The following is a 20,648-nucleotide window of genomic DNA, read 5'->3' as shown; positions in this document are numbered from 1 at the left end:
ATTTGTACCCACAGAACTGCAACTTATTGGATGTTTTTATTTGTTTTTTTTGCACCATTCAACGTAAACTCTCCTGAATGTTGTGTGTGAAAATCCCAGATCAATGGTTTCTGAGACACTCAAACCACCCCATCTGATACTGACTATTATTCCACAGTTAAAGTCACTTAGATCACATTTTTACCCCATCCTGATCAACTGAAACTCTTGACCGTGTCTGCATGCTTTTATGATTGAGGTGCTGCCACATAATTGGGCGATTAGATATTTGTGTCAGTGAGCAGGTCTGCAGGTGTACCTAATAAAGTTGTCATTGCGTGTATCTTCTGAACTTCCCTTTCCAATAAACTGTTCTACATAGCTTGGCAGTAGCAAACCACACTGCAACCTTTGTTTAATTAGCACTTCCAACCCTTTTTTTCTGCTTCAGTTCATCTTCTACTGTGCCATTTATAAGTAATCGTTCAAAAGACTTTCACACCAATCTGTAATCCATTACATTTCTTAATATAAAATGCCATTTGTGAGTCATCTGGCCAGCTGCAGATATTTTGAATTTTTGTCCTCCCCAGGAATGCCCATTTCTCATATGGTACCTGGTGACATCCACTAGCTTACTCGAAGATGCTGCTTTTCTGAAGGTTGTTAATGGTTGCTCTGATCTGTACTGTTATCAGTATTGATGCCTGGAGAGATGCCAATTCTTCCAAATGCCTGTTTAGAACTATGATCACTGATAAGTGCCATCTGTTGTTGATTTCCAAGTCCAGTTTCATCTTCTTTTAATTGATTTTTCACACCAATCCGAAGCTCCCCAGTATAGTCCACATTAAATGTTTTCTCCAATTCAAAGTATTGAAGTTTCTCCATTGTTGTGTGTAGTTGAATTTTTCTCTAGCCATTTATGTTTTTTTATTTAGAAGTACAGTGCAGAACAGGCTCTTTCAGCCCAACAAGACGTGCTGCCCAACAACCCACCGATTTCAACCCTAGCCTAATCACAGGATAATTTACAATGACCAATTAACCCACTAGCCAGTCTGTCTTTGGACTGTGGGAGGAAACCCACATCGTTCACTGGGTGAATGCACAAACTCCTTACAGACAGCACCAGAAATGAACTCCGAACTCCGACTCCAAGCTGTAATAGCGTTGCGCTGACCTCTGCACTACTATGGTGACCTTCTGAATTCCTACTCAAAGAAGTTAGCAGTGAATGCATTAACAAACTTATTTAGTGCTCTTCAAGTCCTGAACAGAAACAAGTTCTGTACTTTTTAAATTTGCAGTGAGATTTCAAAAAATTATAAAATATTCATTATATCATATTAGCACATTATCATATTTCTATGAATTCTGATATAATAGTGGGCAACCTATTATTGCCTTTCTCCTTCTTGTTCTGAAATTGCTTCCTATACAATAGGTTTCAATAATTTGCACTCATTACCAGTGTGGAGTTAAATGGCCTGTGATGCACAAAACAGTACTCTGACTGTGAGTCAGAACCATCTGAGGTTGTTTAAAGAAAATGGGCATGCTCTAGGTTGATGCATCAGTTGTTGAGAATTTCTTTCAGATCACACTTTGAAACATATTCTCAATTTGTTAGCTCATTTCAGAATCGGACTCAGGTTTAATATAACCGGCATATGTCGCGAAATTTGATGTCTTTGCACCAGCAGTACAATGCAATACATAATAATTTAAAAAAACATGAATTACAGTAAGTATATATGTAAAATAGTTAAATAAGTAGTGCAAAAATAGAAATAAAATAGGTAGTGAAGCAGTGTTCCTGGGTTTAACCTTTACATACTGTTCATATTCTATACCTTCACAATATGGTCCAGGTCAATTTTGACCTGGCCCAAGAATCCCCTCATAACAAGTGTCTATTACTAAATTTTGAACCACAGATCTATTTAGAATGTATAAATAGTCTATCTAACATTAATAAATGGATGATTAATCCTTAATTAAAATATCAGAGATCTAAAATCCATTTCAATAGATACGGGTCAAATTTGACCTGGAACAGCCTCAATGTACAAAAATTTGTATCACATTTTGGGTCACTTTAGGAAAAATCATCAAATTTTGGCTAAAAAAAATGGCATTTAGTGTGTTTTTACTGCTGTCAAATGTCAAAACGGGTCAAATTCGAACAGTATTTAGGCATTTAGGGTTAATATCCATTCAGAAATCGGGTGGCAGCGGGGAAGAAGCTGTTCCTGAATCGTTGACTGTGTGCCTTCAGGCTTCTGTACCTCTTTCTTGATGGTAGCAATGAGAACAAGGCGTGACCTGGGTGATGGGGGTCCTTAATGATAGATGCTGCCTTTTTGAGGCAACATTACTTGAAGATGTACAAACAAGCTGGAGGAACTCAGCAGGTTAGGCAGCATCAGTGGAAATGAGCAGTGAACGTTTTGGGCTGAGACCCTTGAAGATGTCCTGGATACTTTGGAGACTAGTACCCATGACAGAGCTGGCTGAATTTATAACTTACTGCGGCTTATTTCGATCCTGTGAGGTAGCTCCCCCAATACCAGACAGTGATGCAGCCAGTTAGAATGCTCTCCACAGTACATCTGTAAAACTTTATGAGTGTCTTTGGTGACATACCAAAGTTCCTCAAACTTCTAATGAAATATAGCCACTGGTGTGCCTTTTTTTGTAGCTGCATTGATATATTGGGTCTGGGATCTAAGAAAAGGAGTAAATTCCCCAATGTCTCAGTCAAAGTTCATGAGTGAAACAGCAGCACAAGTCATTGACCATGGCAGAACAAACAGGAAGACCAGACTGAGGAAGCACTTGAGCTTAAGAAAGCCAGATGCCTGGAGCTGGTAGAGCAGTGCCAGAGTCAGTGGCGGAGGTTGTGATGCAAGCCTATAAAGATGGGGTATAGAGGTTATGCTGGTTGCTTGCAGTGCAGAACCTATTCTCTCTGGCTTTATGGGATCTGCAAAGAACAGAGCCTTCAGGGCCATCAGAGGCTGCTGAGTGAGCCTCTAGATGGTTATGGATGTAGAGGTGTGACCCATGGACCAATGCCGCTGAGACACAAACCAGAGCCTGAACCACCCTGGCTGGGTCACCTGAGCGAGAGTGTCTGACGTTGAAAGACCTGACACACCCGATGACCTCAGGTTATGTCAGCGATGATGTGTCCCAGCACATCCTACAATGTATTTCAGCATCACTTGCAAGATGGTCCAATAAAATGACCTGTGTAACTTTTCTTCATAATCCAGGAAATTGCACTTCAAAATTAAATAAATCTCTAAAGTAATTTGCAACATATTCCAACCACAGGAAGGTGTCGTTTAAATGCAAGTTTTTAGGGTCTCGGCCCGAAACGTCGACAGCGCTTCTCCCTGTGGATGCTGCCTGGCCTGCTGTGTTCTACCAGCATTTTGTGTGTGTTGTTTTTCTTCCTTTCATTATTTTGGAGCATGTTATCATCTGTCACATCAACCATTCTTTCATTGATTTCTCTCATAGTTTTTGCCTTCATCTGTTTCATTATTTACAAATGTTCTGTCTGTAGTTTGACAGAACTTCACTATCTATGCACCTTACCAGGAAATTCCACTCTTCACTTTGCAAAGGAGTTTTGTTTTGCCCTGATATATATTGTATGATTTGGGCAGTATCTGGAGAGATTTATACTCATTGAATGATCGTGGTATGTTGTGCATGAAAATTGCAGGGGATCAGCAGTTTTTGAGATACTCAAAGCACTCCCATCCAGCACCAACAATCATACCACAGTCAGAGTCATTTAGATCACATTTCTTTCCCATTCTGATGTTTGGTCTGTGCAACAACTGAACCTCACAACCATGTCTGTGTGCTTTTAAGCACTGAGTTGATTAGCTGATTAGATATTTACATTAACGAGCAGATACACATATGTACCTAATAAAGAGTCCACTGAATGTATATTTAGCCTAATGGCATGGAGGCAACTCTCGATCATCTGAAATATAACTGCAACTGGTGCAGAGTGAACTTTCGCTACCATTAAAATTTAATTTAAAAGATTTCTAAAGTTACCTATTCTGCTGCTGAGTCCAATTGTGTATTTAACCATTCATATACAGATTTCCATTTCTTAGACCATGGGCAAAGCTGACTGTATAACATAAACCTGCTGGCTGCACATCAGTCATACTCCTACAAGTAACATAACTACTCTCCTAATAACTCTTTAATTATGTTTTCCATGCAGTTTTGATTGCAATCAACCTTTTCCCAAAATCAAAGCTATGGGGAAAAGTCAACCAGAGTAAATCCAGACCTCCACTAGTGTACTGAAAGAGAGAGATTTTATGATTGGTGGTTTTCACAATCTCCAACAGCCAAACTTGCCGCCATAAACTCATAGAGCAACATTTAAAATTTCCATTTCTGGAATGGTCAGTGTAAGAATTCTGAATTTTCTTATGTCCTTTTTCAAATATGTATTCTATTAGACATAGATCATAGAACATTACAGCATAATACAGGCCCTTCAGCCCATGATGTTGTGCTGACCTTTTAACCTACCCTAATATCAATCTAACCCTACTGCCCTAAGTAACCCTCTTTTTCTAATAGAACATAGGACATGACAGCACATAAATAATAACTAAATTATTAGTTATTAATAACTAGCTATAAGGGTTAATTATTATTAATTATTCATGGAGAACAGTGTTGAGAGGGATAATAAATCAGCCATGATGGAGTGGAGGAGTAGATTTGAAGGGCCAAATGGCCTAATTCTGCTCCTATGTCTTATGGCCATATGGTTTTAATATATATTCATTAATATATATTTCAGTCTTAAATGAAATTCATTTTTTTAATTAGTATTGTATGTAATTTCAACCACAATGTGAGATATTACAGTCCTGCTCATTTATCAAAATTTTTTGCAAAACATAATGCTTCCTTACTTCCTCTTAGGCATTTGCCTGAAATCTTTGTCCTCTCGTTCGTGATCTGCCAGCGAAAACTGGCTTCTCTCTTGCGTAAAATGTTGGTCCCAGTTGGTGACACTCCTGCCCCAAGGAATTTTGTGGGGTTAAATCCAACATGAAGTTTCAAACATGGAGAAAAAGGCTGAGATTCTGATGCAGTGAAGGAGGAAGGGAGTGCAATGCTGTCAGCCATGTTGTCTTTCGGATAGGTCCCTTCTGTTCTTTCAGGGGATGTAAAAGGACCTGTGGTATACTTATATTGAAGAGCAGGTGAATTATTTCCTTGTGTCCTGGCTGACGTGTATACTTCAGTCAATATCGGGAAGAAAAATTAAATTGTTTATCTTTATCATCATGCTGTTTGTGAAAATCTTGCTTGAGCAGTTAAACTGCTGAATTTCCAAACTTAAAATCACCTTCAAAAGCCACACATTGACTGTAAAGATTGAAGCCCAAAGATTGATCGTAAGTCTGGACATCGAAGGCCAATGGCTGAAGCACTGGGTCTGTAAGTCTGAAGTCCATTAGTGAAGGCAGAGGCCTGTTGTCAATGCATCCTCTGGAGCCCCAGAGGCCTGACTTTGGTTACAGGACTGTCTTTATGGATAAGTGAGGTGGGTGGGGGGGGAGGGGGGAGGAAAGAACGGAGCTTGTTTTGCTGATTTGTTGTTTGCTATGTTCTGTGTTGTTCTGTTGAGACTTGTGGGCACGTTACATTGGTGCTGGAATGCGTGGTGACACTTGCAAGCTGTCCCCAGGTTGTGCTGGTTGTTAACGCTGTATGTTACTGTATGTTTCACTGTATGTTTTGATGTGCATGTGATAAATAAATCTAAAGCTGAATCTGAGTACTTCTGAAGGTCCATAGATACAAAGAGCTGCAATAGCAATATAAACTTAATTTTCTTTATACTAAAAATTTTCCATGACCTTAAATATCCTTCTTAATTCTCCTTCAAGGTCAGCTATCTTTCTGCACTGCTGAAATCTATCAACCTTTTGAAAAACAGTTCTATTCATTTGTCCCATACTGATTAATTTCTGCCTTCCTTTACATGCCACTTTTTTCCATTACAATAATTGCACATCAAACTCTCCACCTTTGTTCCAGAATCCTATAGCACTGTGTGAGCATTATCTTTCTTCTCAGACATTGTAAAAGTTCCATTACTCTAAGTGGAATAAGAAACCTTTAATTGCATGGTTCATGGAAAATCTAGGAACTTTTGTCATGGAAAATGATAGGTGATAAGATTCAAGCCCCAGATTTGCAAGGAGCAGAAATTATTCTCAATCAACCACATTATTTTCTCTAAATCTGCCATGTACAGCATGTTATGCTATTTCCTGTTTCTCTTTCAGCACTTTTTAGGACACAAGACAGGCTGGAACAAAATATAAATTTCAACACCTGCAGTGTTAAGTACTGAATTCTCCATCCAGATGTCTCTGCTATAGCTTGAGCTTTCTGCAAGTTTTGGTAGGCAACCTGCAGGCATCATTCAAAATCAACAGGACATTCAAGAATAAAAACAAAAAAAAAAATCCCTGGTCATCTATCACCGAAGATCAAAAGCTACTTTTATAAGCTTGTTTCATTGGTGCAAACCTCATATCTCACCTGACTGATTCACAGCTACAAAAATGCAAGAGGGTTAACAATGACGTCCCCAGTTTGGAACCAGACTTTTGATCTACAAAAACACTGAAATCAATGAGGACATGGCTGCATCTTCTGGCCTGTTTGCCATGGCACAGAAAGTGACATTCTCACATCTGAGGTAGAAGGTCACAGATTTAAGTTCCGTTCCAGAGACTTTGCTCGATATCCTGGCTGACACCTACAGTAAGAGTAGTACATGGAGAGCACTGCACCCATCTGCTCTCTCGGGTGGATCTAAAAGATGCCATACCATGATTTAAGTAGGGCAGTTGATTCTGCTGAGAATAATCATTCACTGTTGCTGAAAATGCCCATTATCTCATTTGGAAAATTGTTGGAAGTTGGCTTTCATTTTTGCTTCTATGTTGACCATCTTTCACTCCCCTGAAATGTGAAGAAGTCACAAAAGGAACCCTGTATTATTTCAAGATTTTGATCTCACCAAAGCTCTAAGCAGATGGTAAATTCTTCACAACTCCAACCCAATGGGAGGATATCTCAGAGAGATCAAGTAACAGTGAGGGAATTTAATTCCTGGGCTATTGAGTAGATAACAGGGTGGGTTATAACAGATAAGCATCAATGATGGGTCTCAAGAAGGCAGCATCCATCATTAAGGACTCTCATCATCCAGGACATGCCTGCTTCTATAGGAGCCTAAAGACCCACACTCAGTATTTTAAGAACAGCTACTTTCCTCCACCATCAGATTTCTGAATGGTGTGTGAACACTACCGAACTATTTTCCTCTCCTTTTGCAATACTTATTTGCTTTTTTAATACTTCTCATTGTAATATTTAGTATTTTTTAATGTATTGCTCTGGAATGCTGCCACAAAACATCGAATTTCACGACACATGTCAGTGATAATAAACCTGATTCTGATCACAAGTGAGGAAATCTGCAGATGCTGGAAATCTGAACAACACACACAAAATAGTGGAGGAGCTCAGCAGGCAAGACAGCATCTATGGAAAACAGTACAGTCGACGTTTCAGCCCGAGACCCTTCATCAGGACTAGAGGAAAAAAGATGAGGAATCAGAGTAAGAAGGTGGAGGGGAATGGGGAGGAAGAAACACAAGGTGATAAGTGAAACCAGGAGGGGTGAAGTTAAGAGCTGGGAAGTTGATTGGTGAAAGAGATACAGGGCTGGAGAAGGGGAAATCTGACAAGAGAGCACAGAAGACCATGGAAGAAAGAAAAGGGGGAGGAGCACCAGAGGGAGGTGATGGGCAGATAAGGTGAGAGAGGGAAATGGGGATAGGGAATGGTGAAGGGGGAACATTACTGAAAGTTCGGGAAATCGATGTTCATGTCATTAGGTTGAAGGCTACCCTGATGGAATACAAAGTGCTGCTTCTTCAGTCTAAATGTGGCCTCATCATGACAGTAGAGGGGGCCGTGATTTGACATTTTGGAATGGGAATGGGAAATGGAATTAAAATTTTGAAAAAATTTCACACCTGAGCTCTGTCCTATCATTTAGGGTCCCAAACAGTCCTTCCAGGTGAGGGGACATTTCACCTGTGAGCCTGTTGGGATCATCTACTGTATCCGGTGCTCCCAGTGTGATCCCCCATGTATCAATGAGACTCAACGTAGATTCGGAGACTGCTTCACCGAGCACTTGGTGCTCTGTCCACCATTAAATTACAGCACGGTGAGAAGAAAACAGCAAAAGGTCATTTGATTTTGGATACAATGAGTTATTGAAAAACACCAAGTAAAATTATACTTAAAAGATATTTAGGGAGGTACAAGGATAGGAAAAGTTTAAAGGGAAATATGGGCTAAATGTGAGGAAATGGGAATAACTCAATTAGGCACATGGTTGGCATGAATGAGAGGGGCCGAAAGGCCTATCTCCAAGCTGTACAGCTCTTAAATGTAAGTATCTTCTTTCATAGTCATTGCTTTGGTTACCAAAGTGAATTTAACCAGGGGCATTTTTCTATCTGCAGGATCTGTGATCACAGTGTCTGGCCGAATGACATTCAGCAGCAACAAATCCATGGAGATTGAAGTTTTTGTGGATGTTGACCACTTCTTGAAAAGTCCGACAGAGACAGCTCATGCCGTGACTGCATTCTTCACTTACGTCTCCCTGGACAAGGATGGAAAGGCACTTCCTATCCCCACATTGAAGGTGAGAGAACATATCCATTTGCAGTATCACATTAAGCAGGGTTTTGGATTTTGGCTTCCCTACAGGATAAATATGCTAAGCCAAGAGTGATCGCAGAGTAATCAGTGCCACGGAATGGAACTGCAGGGACTGACAGCAGCAGAAGTCCAGGTTGTCATCAGCTTTTCCGGGGATGACTGAATCCACTCAGGTTCAGGCTCATTTATTGATCATATGTACAGTGAATCTCAGAACGAAATGCGTCATTTGCGTTAGCAACCAACACAACCGAAGGATGTGCTGCAAGTGTCACCACACTTTCTGGCGCCAACAGAGCATGCCACAGTTCTCGTCAGAACAACACAGAACACAAGAAGCAACGAAACAACAGCAGCAAAGCAAAGCAACACACGCAGAGTGCTGGAGGAACTCAGCACCCACAGAAATAGACTAATAGTCAACATTTCGGGCTGAGACTCTTTCTCAGGACTGGAAAGGAAGGAGGAAGATGCCAGAATAAAAAGGTGGGGGGTGGGGGGGAAGGAGGACACCTAGAAGATGATAGGTGAGGTCATGTGAGTGGGAAAGGTAAAGGGCTGGAAGAGAAGGAATCTGATTGGAGAGCAGACCATGTGAGAAGGGTAAAGAAGGGGGAGATCAGGAGAGGTGATAGGCAAGTGAGAAGAGGTAAGAAGCCAGAGCGGGGAATAGAATATATGGTTGTGGTAGCAAGTCTGGGTGAGTACATGGTCATAGAGTCTTAGGGCAGCAGAGGTCACAGAGGGACAGTAATGAGAAATAGTTATTTTCAGCATCTCTTGTGTTTATATTAAACACATTTCCTTTTGAAACATTAGTTTTAAATTCCCATTGAAGGTGAGAAAGGACATTTTACTCTCCTGAGTCCCAAAAGTTCTCCAAATATCTTCCAGTTGTTTTGTTATTTCTCAGTCTTTTTCAGATACATTTGCCTTAAACCTTCCCGTGTATGGTTCACAATCACATGCCTATCCAAAAGCTGTTTGAGTTCATCTTGTATTGGTTCCACAAATTGTATGGACACTACGTAATGCAGTTAGGCTCTACTCCTATCCCAGACTTGATACTCAATATGACTTTGAAAAAATTAAGCACAAGTTAGCAGACCTTTTTCTTTGTGTATACAGAGCTTGGCAGTTGGAGAATGGTTGGCTGAAATCTACAAGAGGGTTTTGGGCATTCTGCCCAGATTGTGGTCAATCATTAAAGTCATAGGCACATATATATTGTGTATTTGTCAACATGGAGTGGAGATTAAGTTTATAAATCTGGCAGGAGCAAAGGATGTTGGGAATGACAAAGGTGGAGTGCCACAGGAGGGGTGTGGGACAGGTGACAGAGAAGGAGTGCCAGTGGCAGGGGGGTGGTGCAGGTACAGACACACCCAGCCCTGAGACACTAGGCGAGATCATTTAATTCCAAACAATGTTTGGAATTACAGAATGTCTCTCTGGTGCTTGCCACTCCAACCCCTCTCACTTCCCCTTTACCCAACCATGATCCCATTCTCTCTTCTCCCTTTCCACTCTCAGTCCACAATAGAGACCCATTTCGGAATCATCACTCACATGTGTGATGGAATTTATTTTTTATTGTGGCAGCAGTACACTGCAGTACATAAAATTCACTACCAAACTGTGCAAACGTCTTGGGCTCCCTACCTCTCTCTCTCTCTCTCTCTCTCTCTCTCTCTCTCTCTCTCTCTATATATATATATATGTATATATATATATATATATATATATATATTTGTTAAGACTTTTGCGCAGTACTGTACACAATAGCTGCTTTAAGAGGGAACCGAATGAGGATATAAAGAATAGAAGAACATGCAAATAATTAGATTGGAGGGGGTCCTTGTCAAAGCATATATTGGCGTACATCAGATTTGTTGAATGGTCTGATTCTGTGTTATAAATGCCTTGAATTGTGGCTTGTCTGACTGGTTATCTGGCAACAAGCCGTTAGAGAATCTGCTCCCACTGACAGGTTAACATTTCTACTTTGTTATAACTGAGGTTGGTTTTGCAGCGTCTGAAGCACCTTGGCACGCTGACAACCTCTTTGACATGTCTGTGGCAGTTGTCTATGTTCTCCACAGACATAGTTCCAGTACCCATCATCCTGGCATGTCTCCTTGGCATCAAATCAAATCCAACTCTGATTTAGCATAGGATCACTGATAGGTTGAGATATGCAAAAGATGACTTTTGAACATGAGCAGTAGTTATCCTGCCATGCTATATGGGTTTGTTTGTGATTTAGCTATTAGTTTGGAATTTATGCCATCTGTATTTATGCCAATTTTTGGGCACCTCTTTAAAAGTGAGTGGGCTGGGATTCAGTAAATCAGGACAGCAGATGTGATTATTCAGAACTTATTGCAGTCTGTAGCATGTAGATGTGACGTGGGTGCTGTGGAGTCATCGCCCATCCTTCACTGTGCTTGGTAAGGATATAACTTGCCCCTCTCTGTTCTCAACCTAGAACCTCCAATCAGGAATTTGGGAATATATTATTTTGTATCTTGTGGCACTCATGAGGCTTTGAAGTAGAACAATCTTCTTGAAGTTACCTTCACTGGGGTGCCAAATTCAAGCCCTTTACATATCATATCCAAGAAACTTGGAAAATTCCAAGACTTACAAAGGTGAATTCCAGCCAGTTCCTTTATTAACTACAAGTTTATTACTTTCAGCTGGAATTGCATGAGGAGGGGTTTCTACAGGTCCTGGGAGTGCCATCATAGGAAGAATAGCAAGAGCTCTTGAAGATCCCAGCCTTCCCAGAGAAAGCATCAAGCGTACCCCATATGCAAAGGGAAACAGACAGGAGTCAGCAGTAGCCTTGGTGAAGTCCCATGTTGAATTTTCTGCCTCCATGATCTGAATTAAGCCCTCCCCATTCAGACTCCTGGCCTTTAGCTGATGTCTCAAGAAGCATTCAAAACTTTGAACTGGAACCAAATGAATGGTCGAAACCATGGTCCCATATACTTGTGTTCCTGACCACGTCAGTGAACAACCACTGAATCCCAGCTGCAGAGCACCCTTATATTTAAAAAAGAAATACAATTTAAAATCATTCCTAATTTGTATCCTCACGAACCGTCAGGTGACATCACCGAGAAGGGCTGTCTGTTCAATGACATCTGCCTCAGCTGATCTCCTGAGTATCAATTCGATACTGATTAACTGACATAATACCGACATCAGTGTCAGATTGGATATGACTAGGTAACACAACTGAACTACCCATTAATAAGGAAGCACAGTGAGGTTTACAGGAATGATTTTTTTTACTGGTGGGAAGCAGAAAGATGAAAAAGGAAGGATCAGAAAGCTATTCTCCTCCACATGCCCTTGTGTTGGCTCAGTTTTTCTTGCACTTTTCCTTTGGTCTGGTCTACCACGCACTTGCCATTTACTACGCATGATAGACACGTGACGTACGAGTAACTGATCACATTAAGACTTTTGGTCTCACCCTTTCAGAGACACTGCCTTTATTCTGCACATTCTGTCTCTTGTTCTCTCCTCTACATGAAAACCAACCTCTATTTCTCTTTCCCTTTTCTGACAGTCTTGGATCCAAAACATAAGCTGTTTCTCCTTCCACGGATGCTGCCTGACCTGCTGAGTGTTTTCCATATTTTCTACTTCTGTTTCTCTTCCTTGCCTGGTTGTAGATTTTGTTTTTATTTATGCGGGGACATGGGCTTCACAGGGTAAAACAGGATATAATTGCCCTTGAGCAGATGGTACTGAGCTGCCTTCCTTCAACCTCTGAAATCCTTGAGGTGTGGTAATGCTCTCAGTGCTGTGAGTGAGAGAGTTTTTGAATATGGACCCAGCCAAGGAACCTCAATATATTTCCAAGTTCGGATTGTGTGTGGATTGGAGGGACATACGAAGGGTGATTGATAAGCTTGTGGCCTAAGGTAGAAAGAGATGAGTTATACAGCTCTCGCTACATGCACATGCAGTTCAACACTTTGAGTGATTATGCAGAAAGTTTGAAGTTAATAACTCATCAGGGCTGATTGGTAAGTTCGTGGCCTAAGGTAGAAGGAGATGAGTTATTAACTTCAAACTTTTTGCTTAATCACTCAAAGAGTTAACCTGTACGTGCATGCAACAAGAACTGTATAATTCACCTCCTTCTACTTTAGGCCACAAACTTATCAAACACCCATCTGTGGACACTTTCTGGAGGTCCAAGATCCGTATGCTCCATGACTGCTGGACTAAGTGTGTAAATGTAGGAGGGGACTGTGTTGAAAAATAAATGTGCTAGCTTTTCTAAAATTGACTCCTTCTAACTTAGGCCACAAACTTATCAATCACCCCCTCGTATTTGAATGTAATCTGCTGCCTTTCACATTGGTGATTTTCTTCAACACACACAGAATGCTGGAAGAACTCAGATATTCAGGCAGTATTACTGGGGAGCAATAAACAGTTGACATTTTGGGCCAAGATCTTTCATCAGGCCTGGAAATTACCATTCAGTTACCCTTTCACCTCTTCTTTCTCCTTAACTGCCTTTCAGCTCCCTCTGATACCCCTCCTCCTTCCCTTTCATCCATGATCCACTGCCCTCTCCTATTAGATTCCTTTTTCTCATCCATTTACCTCTTCCAACCATCATCTCCCAGCTTCTTACTTCATCCCAATCTTTCTGCTCACCTATCATCTGCCAGCTTGCACTCCTTCCTGTTTTCCCCACCTCCTTTTCTGGCTTCTCCATAGACGCTGCCTGACCTGCTGAGTTCCTCCGGCACTTTGTGTGTATTTCAGTGGATTTCCAGTATCTGCAGAATCTCTTGTGTAGCTAATCTTACTTTCCCAGCCTTCCTTTCTTCCTGTAACCCATTACATCAGTAGCGTTATTCAAGGTAGGAGAGGACAATGGTGCAGCCTGATTTTATTCAAAATGTCAATTTTGTTTCATCTTCAGTCACCATCCACACTCATGTGAACTCATTGTCCCTAGGCAGTCACCTTTGTCTTCAAGAAACATAGAGTATTTATAGCTTAGATAAAAATAAAAAAGTGGTCATTATTGATAGCAGAACGGATAAAAATCACGTTCATATTGATGTGCCTAAATGGGATAACCTTGCTCAATAAATAAAAATAGTGCCATAATGTATATAAATAGTGCCACTGCCTGTGTATCTTATATAAATAGCACGATATCCAGTTTTCTGAACTGCCTTCAGGTGACATTGGGATATTTCTCCGTCTATTTTTAAATCCAGTTCAACTCTGAGCAATTGGAAGAGAGTAAAATCGAAATATGGATAGTGCTAGTGCTGAGTCCCTGGGACCAGATGTCTTATTATTGGACACATCTGTATATTAGGCATGGTTTTATTACCCAAAACATTCCTTTGCTAGTTTCTGAGGTAAATCTTTAAAACCTATCGCTTTACTGAATATGTTTGCCAGCTGATAGCAATTTCACTGATGTCAGTTTTTCTCCACAACAGATACCTCTTCAGTTATTGATGCAGTATTGAAAGACGTCAATATCGGAAGCAAAAGGGTTATTAATTCACTTTCATTATTATGCCTTTATCGTAGTGATACATACAAACTGCCAGAGGAACTCAGCAGATCTGGCAGCATCTATGGAAAGGAATAAACAGTCGACATTTCAGGTTGAGACCCTTCATCAGGACTGGTCAGATCTCAGTCCAAAATGTCAACTATTTATTCCTTTCCATAAATGCTGCCTGGGGTAGCTGTCTGACTTCCTTCAGCATGATGTATGTGTAGCTCTGGATTTCTAGCATCTGCAGAGTCTTGTGTTTCTTTTAGTGATGGAGCCTGTGGTATTTTATGGTTATAATTTAAAATTAGTTCACATCACTTAGCGAGGGAAGAGTTATTGTTGGCCCTTCACAAGTGCGAGTGAAATGGCTCTCACTTCTTAGCTTATACAAGACACAGACCAACAGCTTGCATCGGCAGGGCTTCATGCCCAGAGGTGGAACTGCTTCCAGCCACTGTCTGACGCATTGGCCCTTGGTCCTTGAAAAAGCTGACAGAAAGATGAAAGGCCACCCTACACTCTTATCAGTGAAAATGTTCTTTGTCATTTTTGCCACTAGAGCTGCTGAGGTCATCTCTTGACCTCAGCGAAAATTACAGCAGAAGGTGTTATTTAAAGCGGGAGGCAAATTGATCCAAAAGAAAATAAAATAACTCAGCATTTTTATATCGCCTAGTGAGTAGTTCATGCAGTTACAACGAACTGGCTATATTTCATTAGGAGTTTGAGGAGATTTAGTGTGTCACCATAGACTAGCAAATTTCAACAGCTATATCATGGAGAGTAGCTCCGCCATGGATAGTCCAAAACCCACTACTAAAGGAGGAGGGTTAGGCATGGAACTACAACCCCATCCCATAAAATTCCAGAGCTACAGAAATGGCAACAGAAGCTCCAAAGATGTCATTCCTGGGAGAAGAAGGATCTTCGCTTAGAAGACACATAAAGTCACGTGGTGAAAGCAGAAGTCACTGAGCTGATTAAACTACCATCAGCCCAGGACTGAAGGCTCTGGCGAACTTCTGTCAGCGGAATATGCCCCAGTAGGAGTGATAGAGTGAAGAGCAAGAACCATGGTGAGCATTCCTACTGGTTGCATCACCATCGGATATGGAGAAGCCACTGCAGAGGATCAGAAAAAGATGCAGAATGTTGTAACCTCAGTGAGCTTCATCATGGGTACTAGTCCCCATCACTGAGGACATTTTAGAAGGTTTTGCCTAAAGAAGGAAGCATTGATCACTAAGGACCTTCACCATCCAGGACAAACCCCCTTCTCATTACTACCATCAGGAGGAGGTACAGGAGCCTAAGGACACACACTCAATGCTTTAAGAACAGCTTCTTCCTCTCCACCATCAGATTTCTGAACAGTCCATAATCATTACCTTACTATTTTGTTCTCTTTTTGCACTAGTTATTTATTTTTTATATTTCATATTGTAACATAGTAATCTTATGTCTTGTACTGTACTGCTGCTGCAAAACAGCAATTTTTTTTCTCAAGATATATCAGTGATAATAACTCTGATTCTGATGCTGAGGTAGTTCTCCATCAGAGCCCAGCCAGAATGCAGAGGTATGCTTCCTGCAAAAAGCCTGGGATGCTGTCTTCAAGTCTGGAGACAGAACATCTCTTAAAGCAATCTAGAGAAACCTCATCTTCGACAAAGAATACCTATGCACAAGAAATTCAGGAACACCTGTCCAATAATGAATCCCAATATATGTGACTGGGCATCAAGGGCATCATTGACTGTACCATTGATGTCTCCCTCCCTGACGTTCTAAACTACCTTTATACACACTGAGGCATGACACAAGATGCTGGCCACAAACGCTACCCCATCCCAGGTCAGCAGCCACTGTCTGTAACAGCAGCAGACATGAGAAGGACTCTGCAAAGAATCAACCCCCTTATGGCAGCTGGATCAGACAACATCCCAGGCCGAGTACTCAGGGAGTGTGCACACTGGCTCACTGACATCTTCAACACTTCACTCATCCAGGCTGCTGTCCCCACTTGCTTCGAAGCAGCCACCACTATCCCTATACCAAAGAACACTACACTTCAGAACTAAGTGACTAGCGCCCTGTGGTATTGATGCTAATTATCACAAAGTGCTTTGAATGGCTGGTAATGCCACATCTCAAAAACTCCATTCCTGTCACACTGGACACTCACCAATATACTTACCAACAGAACCACTCTACAACTGATGCCATAGTATCTGTCATGTGCCTAGTCCTGGTATCCCTAGAAAACGAAGACACTAATGTCAGAGAGCTGTTTCTGGATTTCATTTTGGCATTTACCACTATTGCTCCACAGACCTAGGTGAACAAACCCTGTTCCTCAGTCTAACTACACCGATGTACAACTGGGTGTTGCTCTTCTGAATTAATAGACCTCAGACAGGCAGGATGCATATTTGTTCTTCCCTCCCCATCATCCTCAACACGGGAGCCCCCCCTCCTGCCCCAGGGCTGTGTGCTGAGCCCATTGCTGTACACTCCCCTCACATATGACTACATGGCCAAACACCCGAATAATCACATCGTCAAGTTGGCCGATGACATGACAGTGATGGGGCCCATCACAAACAACAAACTTCGGAGAGTGCGCATCTCACACAACCTCTCATGGTCCCAGAAACCATCCTACACAATCAGGAAAGCTCACCAATGCCTGGACTTTCTGATGAGGCTGAGGAGAGTTGGACTTTGCACCTCAATACTCATGTCCTTCTACAGATGCACAGTAGGGAGCATGCGTCATTGCACGGTACGAAAATTGCACTGTGGCAGACAGGAAGGCTCTACAACAGGTGGTCAAAACTGCCAACACATCTCCAGCACCAGCCTACCCGCCACTGAGGGCATCAGTAAAGAACAGTACCAGAAAAAGGCCAGTAACATCATGAAGGATCTCACCAACCCTGCTCATGGACTGTTTGTCTCACTGCCCTCAAGGAGAAGGCTAAGTACCATCCGCACCACTCAAAAATAGTTACACTTTCCCCAAGCAGCAGGGCTGATCAACACCAGTGCCCGCTAACCCACTAATTTTGCAAGGTATCTCAAGCCCACACTGAAACCTTGATCACAAGAAATGGTTGACTTCTTCAATTTCCTTTGGATGGTTTATACATTTATGCTTGCTGAGTTTCTTCTTTTAATAGGATAAGATCTTATCTCAGCAACATCTCTGGATCAAGAGAACAGGTTTCATATTGTACCTTTCAGATCCCTGGGATGTCTCCTCGTGCCTCACAGCTAATCAATTTCTCTCTGAAGTGTTGTTCTGTTGGCAGAAAGGTAGATGATTTGTTCATTCACAGCAAGGTCTACAAATATCAAATAAGGTAAAAAAAACCTGCTGACCTTGTCGAATGGTGTTTGATGAGAGATAAGTATTGACAACGGCTCTGGAAGAATTCCCTGATGTATCCAATATTAATCTTTTCCATTGACCAGAACAATTCCCAATTTGTTTTGCCATCTGAAAGATTTCATCCTCATCTGCAATATTACACTGTGTTGAAAAGTCAGATTAGATTAACATTTGGGTCTGTGTTTGAATTGAGGATTTCCTAGTCCATAAAACCATAAAATATAGAAGCAGAATAAGGCTATTTTGGCCCATTGAGTCTGTTCCACTATTTCATCATGGTTGATTCTCAGCCCCAATCTCCTGCCTTCTCCCTTTAACCCTTCATGTCCTGACCAATCAAGAATCTAGCAATCTCTGCCTTAAATATAGATAAAGACTTGGCCTCCATAGCAGCCTGTGGCAAATAATTCCATGAATCACTGCTCTCTAGCTAAAGAAATTCCTCCTCATCTCCATTCTAAAAGGACACCCCTCTATTCTAGGCTGTGTCCTCTGGTTTTAAACTCTCCCACCATAGGAAATGTTCTCTCCTCTTGCACTCTATCAAGGCCTTTCACCTTTCAATTGTTTTCAATTAGGTCATACCTCATTCTTCCAAAATCTAGTGAATACAGGCCCAGAGCCATCAAACGCTCTTCATATGACAAGCTGTTCAATCCTGGAATAATTTTCGTGAACCTCCTTTGAATTCTCTCCCGTTTCAGCACATTCTTTCTAAGATAAGTAACCCAAACCTGCTCACAGTACTCCCAAGTGAGGCCTCACCAATGTTTTATAAAGTCTCAACCCTACATCCTTGCTTTTGTATTTTATTCTTCTTGTAAAGAATGCTAACATTCCATTTGCCTTCCTTACCACAGACTCAAACTGCAAATTAACCTTCAGGGAATCCTGCACAAGGATTCCCAAGTCTCTTTAAACCTCTGTTTTTTGTATGTTATCTCTATTTAGAAAATAGTCACCCTTTCATTTCTTCTACCAAAATGCATGACCATACACTTCCCAACATTATATCCCATCTGTCACTTCCTTGCCTGTCCTCTAAATCTGTCTAAGTTCTTTGGTAGCCTTTCTATTTCCTCAAAACTACCTGACCCTCCACCTACCTTCATGTCATCTGCAAACATTGCAACAAAGTCATCAATTCTATCATGCAAATCATTGACATAGAAAAGTAGGACATAAGACCATAATACATTGGAGCAGAATTAGGCCATTTGGCACATCAAGTCTGCTCCGCAATTTCATCATGGTTGATATATTATCCTCTCAATCCTGTTCTCCTGTCTTCTCCCTGCAACCTTTGACACCCTTACTAATCAAGAACCTATCATTCTCCACTTTAAATATGCCCAATAACTTGGCCTTCAAAGCCATCTATGGCAGAGAATTCCCCAGATTCACCAGCTTCTGGCGTCAGTCAGATGGAAAGTTTGGCAAATGGAATTTAATCCTAACAACTGCAATGTGATCCATTTTGTGAAGACAAACAAGGAGACACAACACATCATCATTTCCTGGGGAGGGGGCATAGGTTTAAGATCAGAGATGAGGTTTAAAAGGGACATCAGGGGCAGCTTCTTTATGCAACGGGTATTGCATATTTGGAATGAGCTTCCAGAAATAGTGGTTGAGGCCAGCACAGTAGCAATCTTTCAAAGCCATTTAGGTGAGTACCTGGATAGGAAAGTGTAGAGGATTATGGGGCCAAATGCAGGCAGATGAGAGGAGCTGGGATTAGGGCTGCCTCTCTGTTGTATTTTGATGGCTCTCTGATTCAATTCAGCGGCAAAAATGCTTTCAATTGAGTCATATAGATATGAAAAAATAATCACATTTATTTAAATGTAAACTCAATTTCTGTCAATCAGATCAACGTTTGAAATTTTATTTTCAATATTCTGTTGCAACCACCTCATAATTCTTCTATTTTGTTGTTGCTTTTGATAAATCGTTGTCTCCTTGAAGATTATCCAAGGTCCCTCTCAGGACAGAGATCTCCTACACGATTCATGTCACCTAGATTTTCAATCTCAATACCAGGCCATCTGCATAACCCAACATCTTTGAGATGGGAGAATGTATACATCCTTTAGATAATCGTTATGTACTGTGTCATATGACAAGGGCAATCCTGGTCTTTCATCTGATTTTAACTAGGTTGTGGCGACCCATTTCCTGGCACATCCGAACCGGCTCACAATTAGATAGCCTACGGGGGTTTGCGAGCACAGAGCTTTAGAGCCTCTGCGCCACGGGGGGGGGGGGCAGGTTGAGGGAGGCTTAAAAGTGAGGCTGAGGATTTTGAATAAAGTTTTTTTCCTTCGACTGCAGTTACCGATTCCGTGTCGTAATTTTAGCGCTGCGTGTAGCACACCACTACAAGGTCTTTTCTCCATCTATGACCATGATTGACTTGGCAAATTTTTCTACAGAAGTGGTTTGCCATTGCCTTCTTCTGGGCGGTGTCTTTACAAGATAGGTGACCCCAGCCATTATCAACACTCTTCAGAGATTGTCTGCCTGGTGTCAGTGATCGCATAACCGGGACATGTGATATGCACCAACTGCTCATACGACCATCCACCACCTGCTCCAATGGGGGCTAAGCAGGTGCTACACCTTGCCCAAGGGTGACCTGCAGGCTAGTGGAGGGAAGGAGCACCTCACACCTCCTTTGGTAGAGACCTATCTCTGTCCGCCACTCACTTTGCAAAATGCAAAGTTATAAAGTAAATTGGGTCAGCGTGGTAGCATAGTGGTTAACATAATGCTATTGCAGTGCCAGTGACCTAGACTCAATTCCCACTGCTCTCTGTGAGGAGTTTGTGCCTTTTCCCCATCACCAAATGGGTTTTCTCCGTGTTCTCCAGTTTCCGCCCACTTTCCAAA

The 20,648-nt window shown here is 41.6% G+C and overlaps 1 protein-coding gene across 2 annotated transcripts in view; it reads left to right on the top strand.

Moving 5' to 3' along the window:
• acot7 (acyl-CoA thioesterase 7) overlaps positions 1-20,648 on the top strand; it is a 276,045-nt gene that overhangs the window by 218,165 nt on the left and 37,232 nt on the right. For both annotated transcript variants that reach the window (XM_059952220.1, XM_059952221.1), the window contains exon 8: positions 8,601-8,785. In XM_059952220.1, coding sequence (XP_059808203.1) covers positions 8,601-8,785 — 185 coding nt within the window. The remainder of the gene's footprint in view (positions 1-8,600; positions 8,786-20,648) is intronic.

This window comes from Hypanus sabinus, chromosome 27, assembly GCF_030144855.1.
Source record: "Hypanus sabinus isolate sHypSab1 chromosome 27, sHypSab1.hap1, whole genome shotgun sequence".
Taxonomy (NCBI): Eukaryota; Metazoa; Chordata; class Chondrichthyes; order Myliobatiformes; family Dasyatidae; genus Hypanus; species Hypanus sabinus.
Note: the sequence above shows the minus strand (reverse complement) of the source record. Positions and strands in the feature narration are given on the sequence as shown.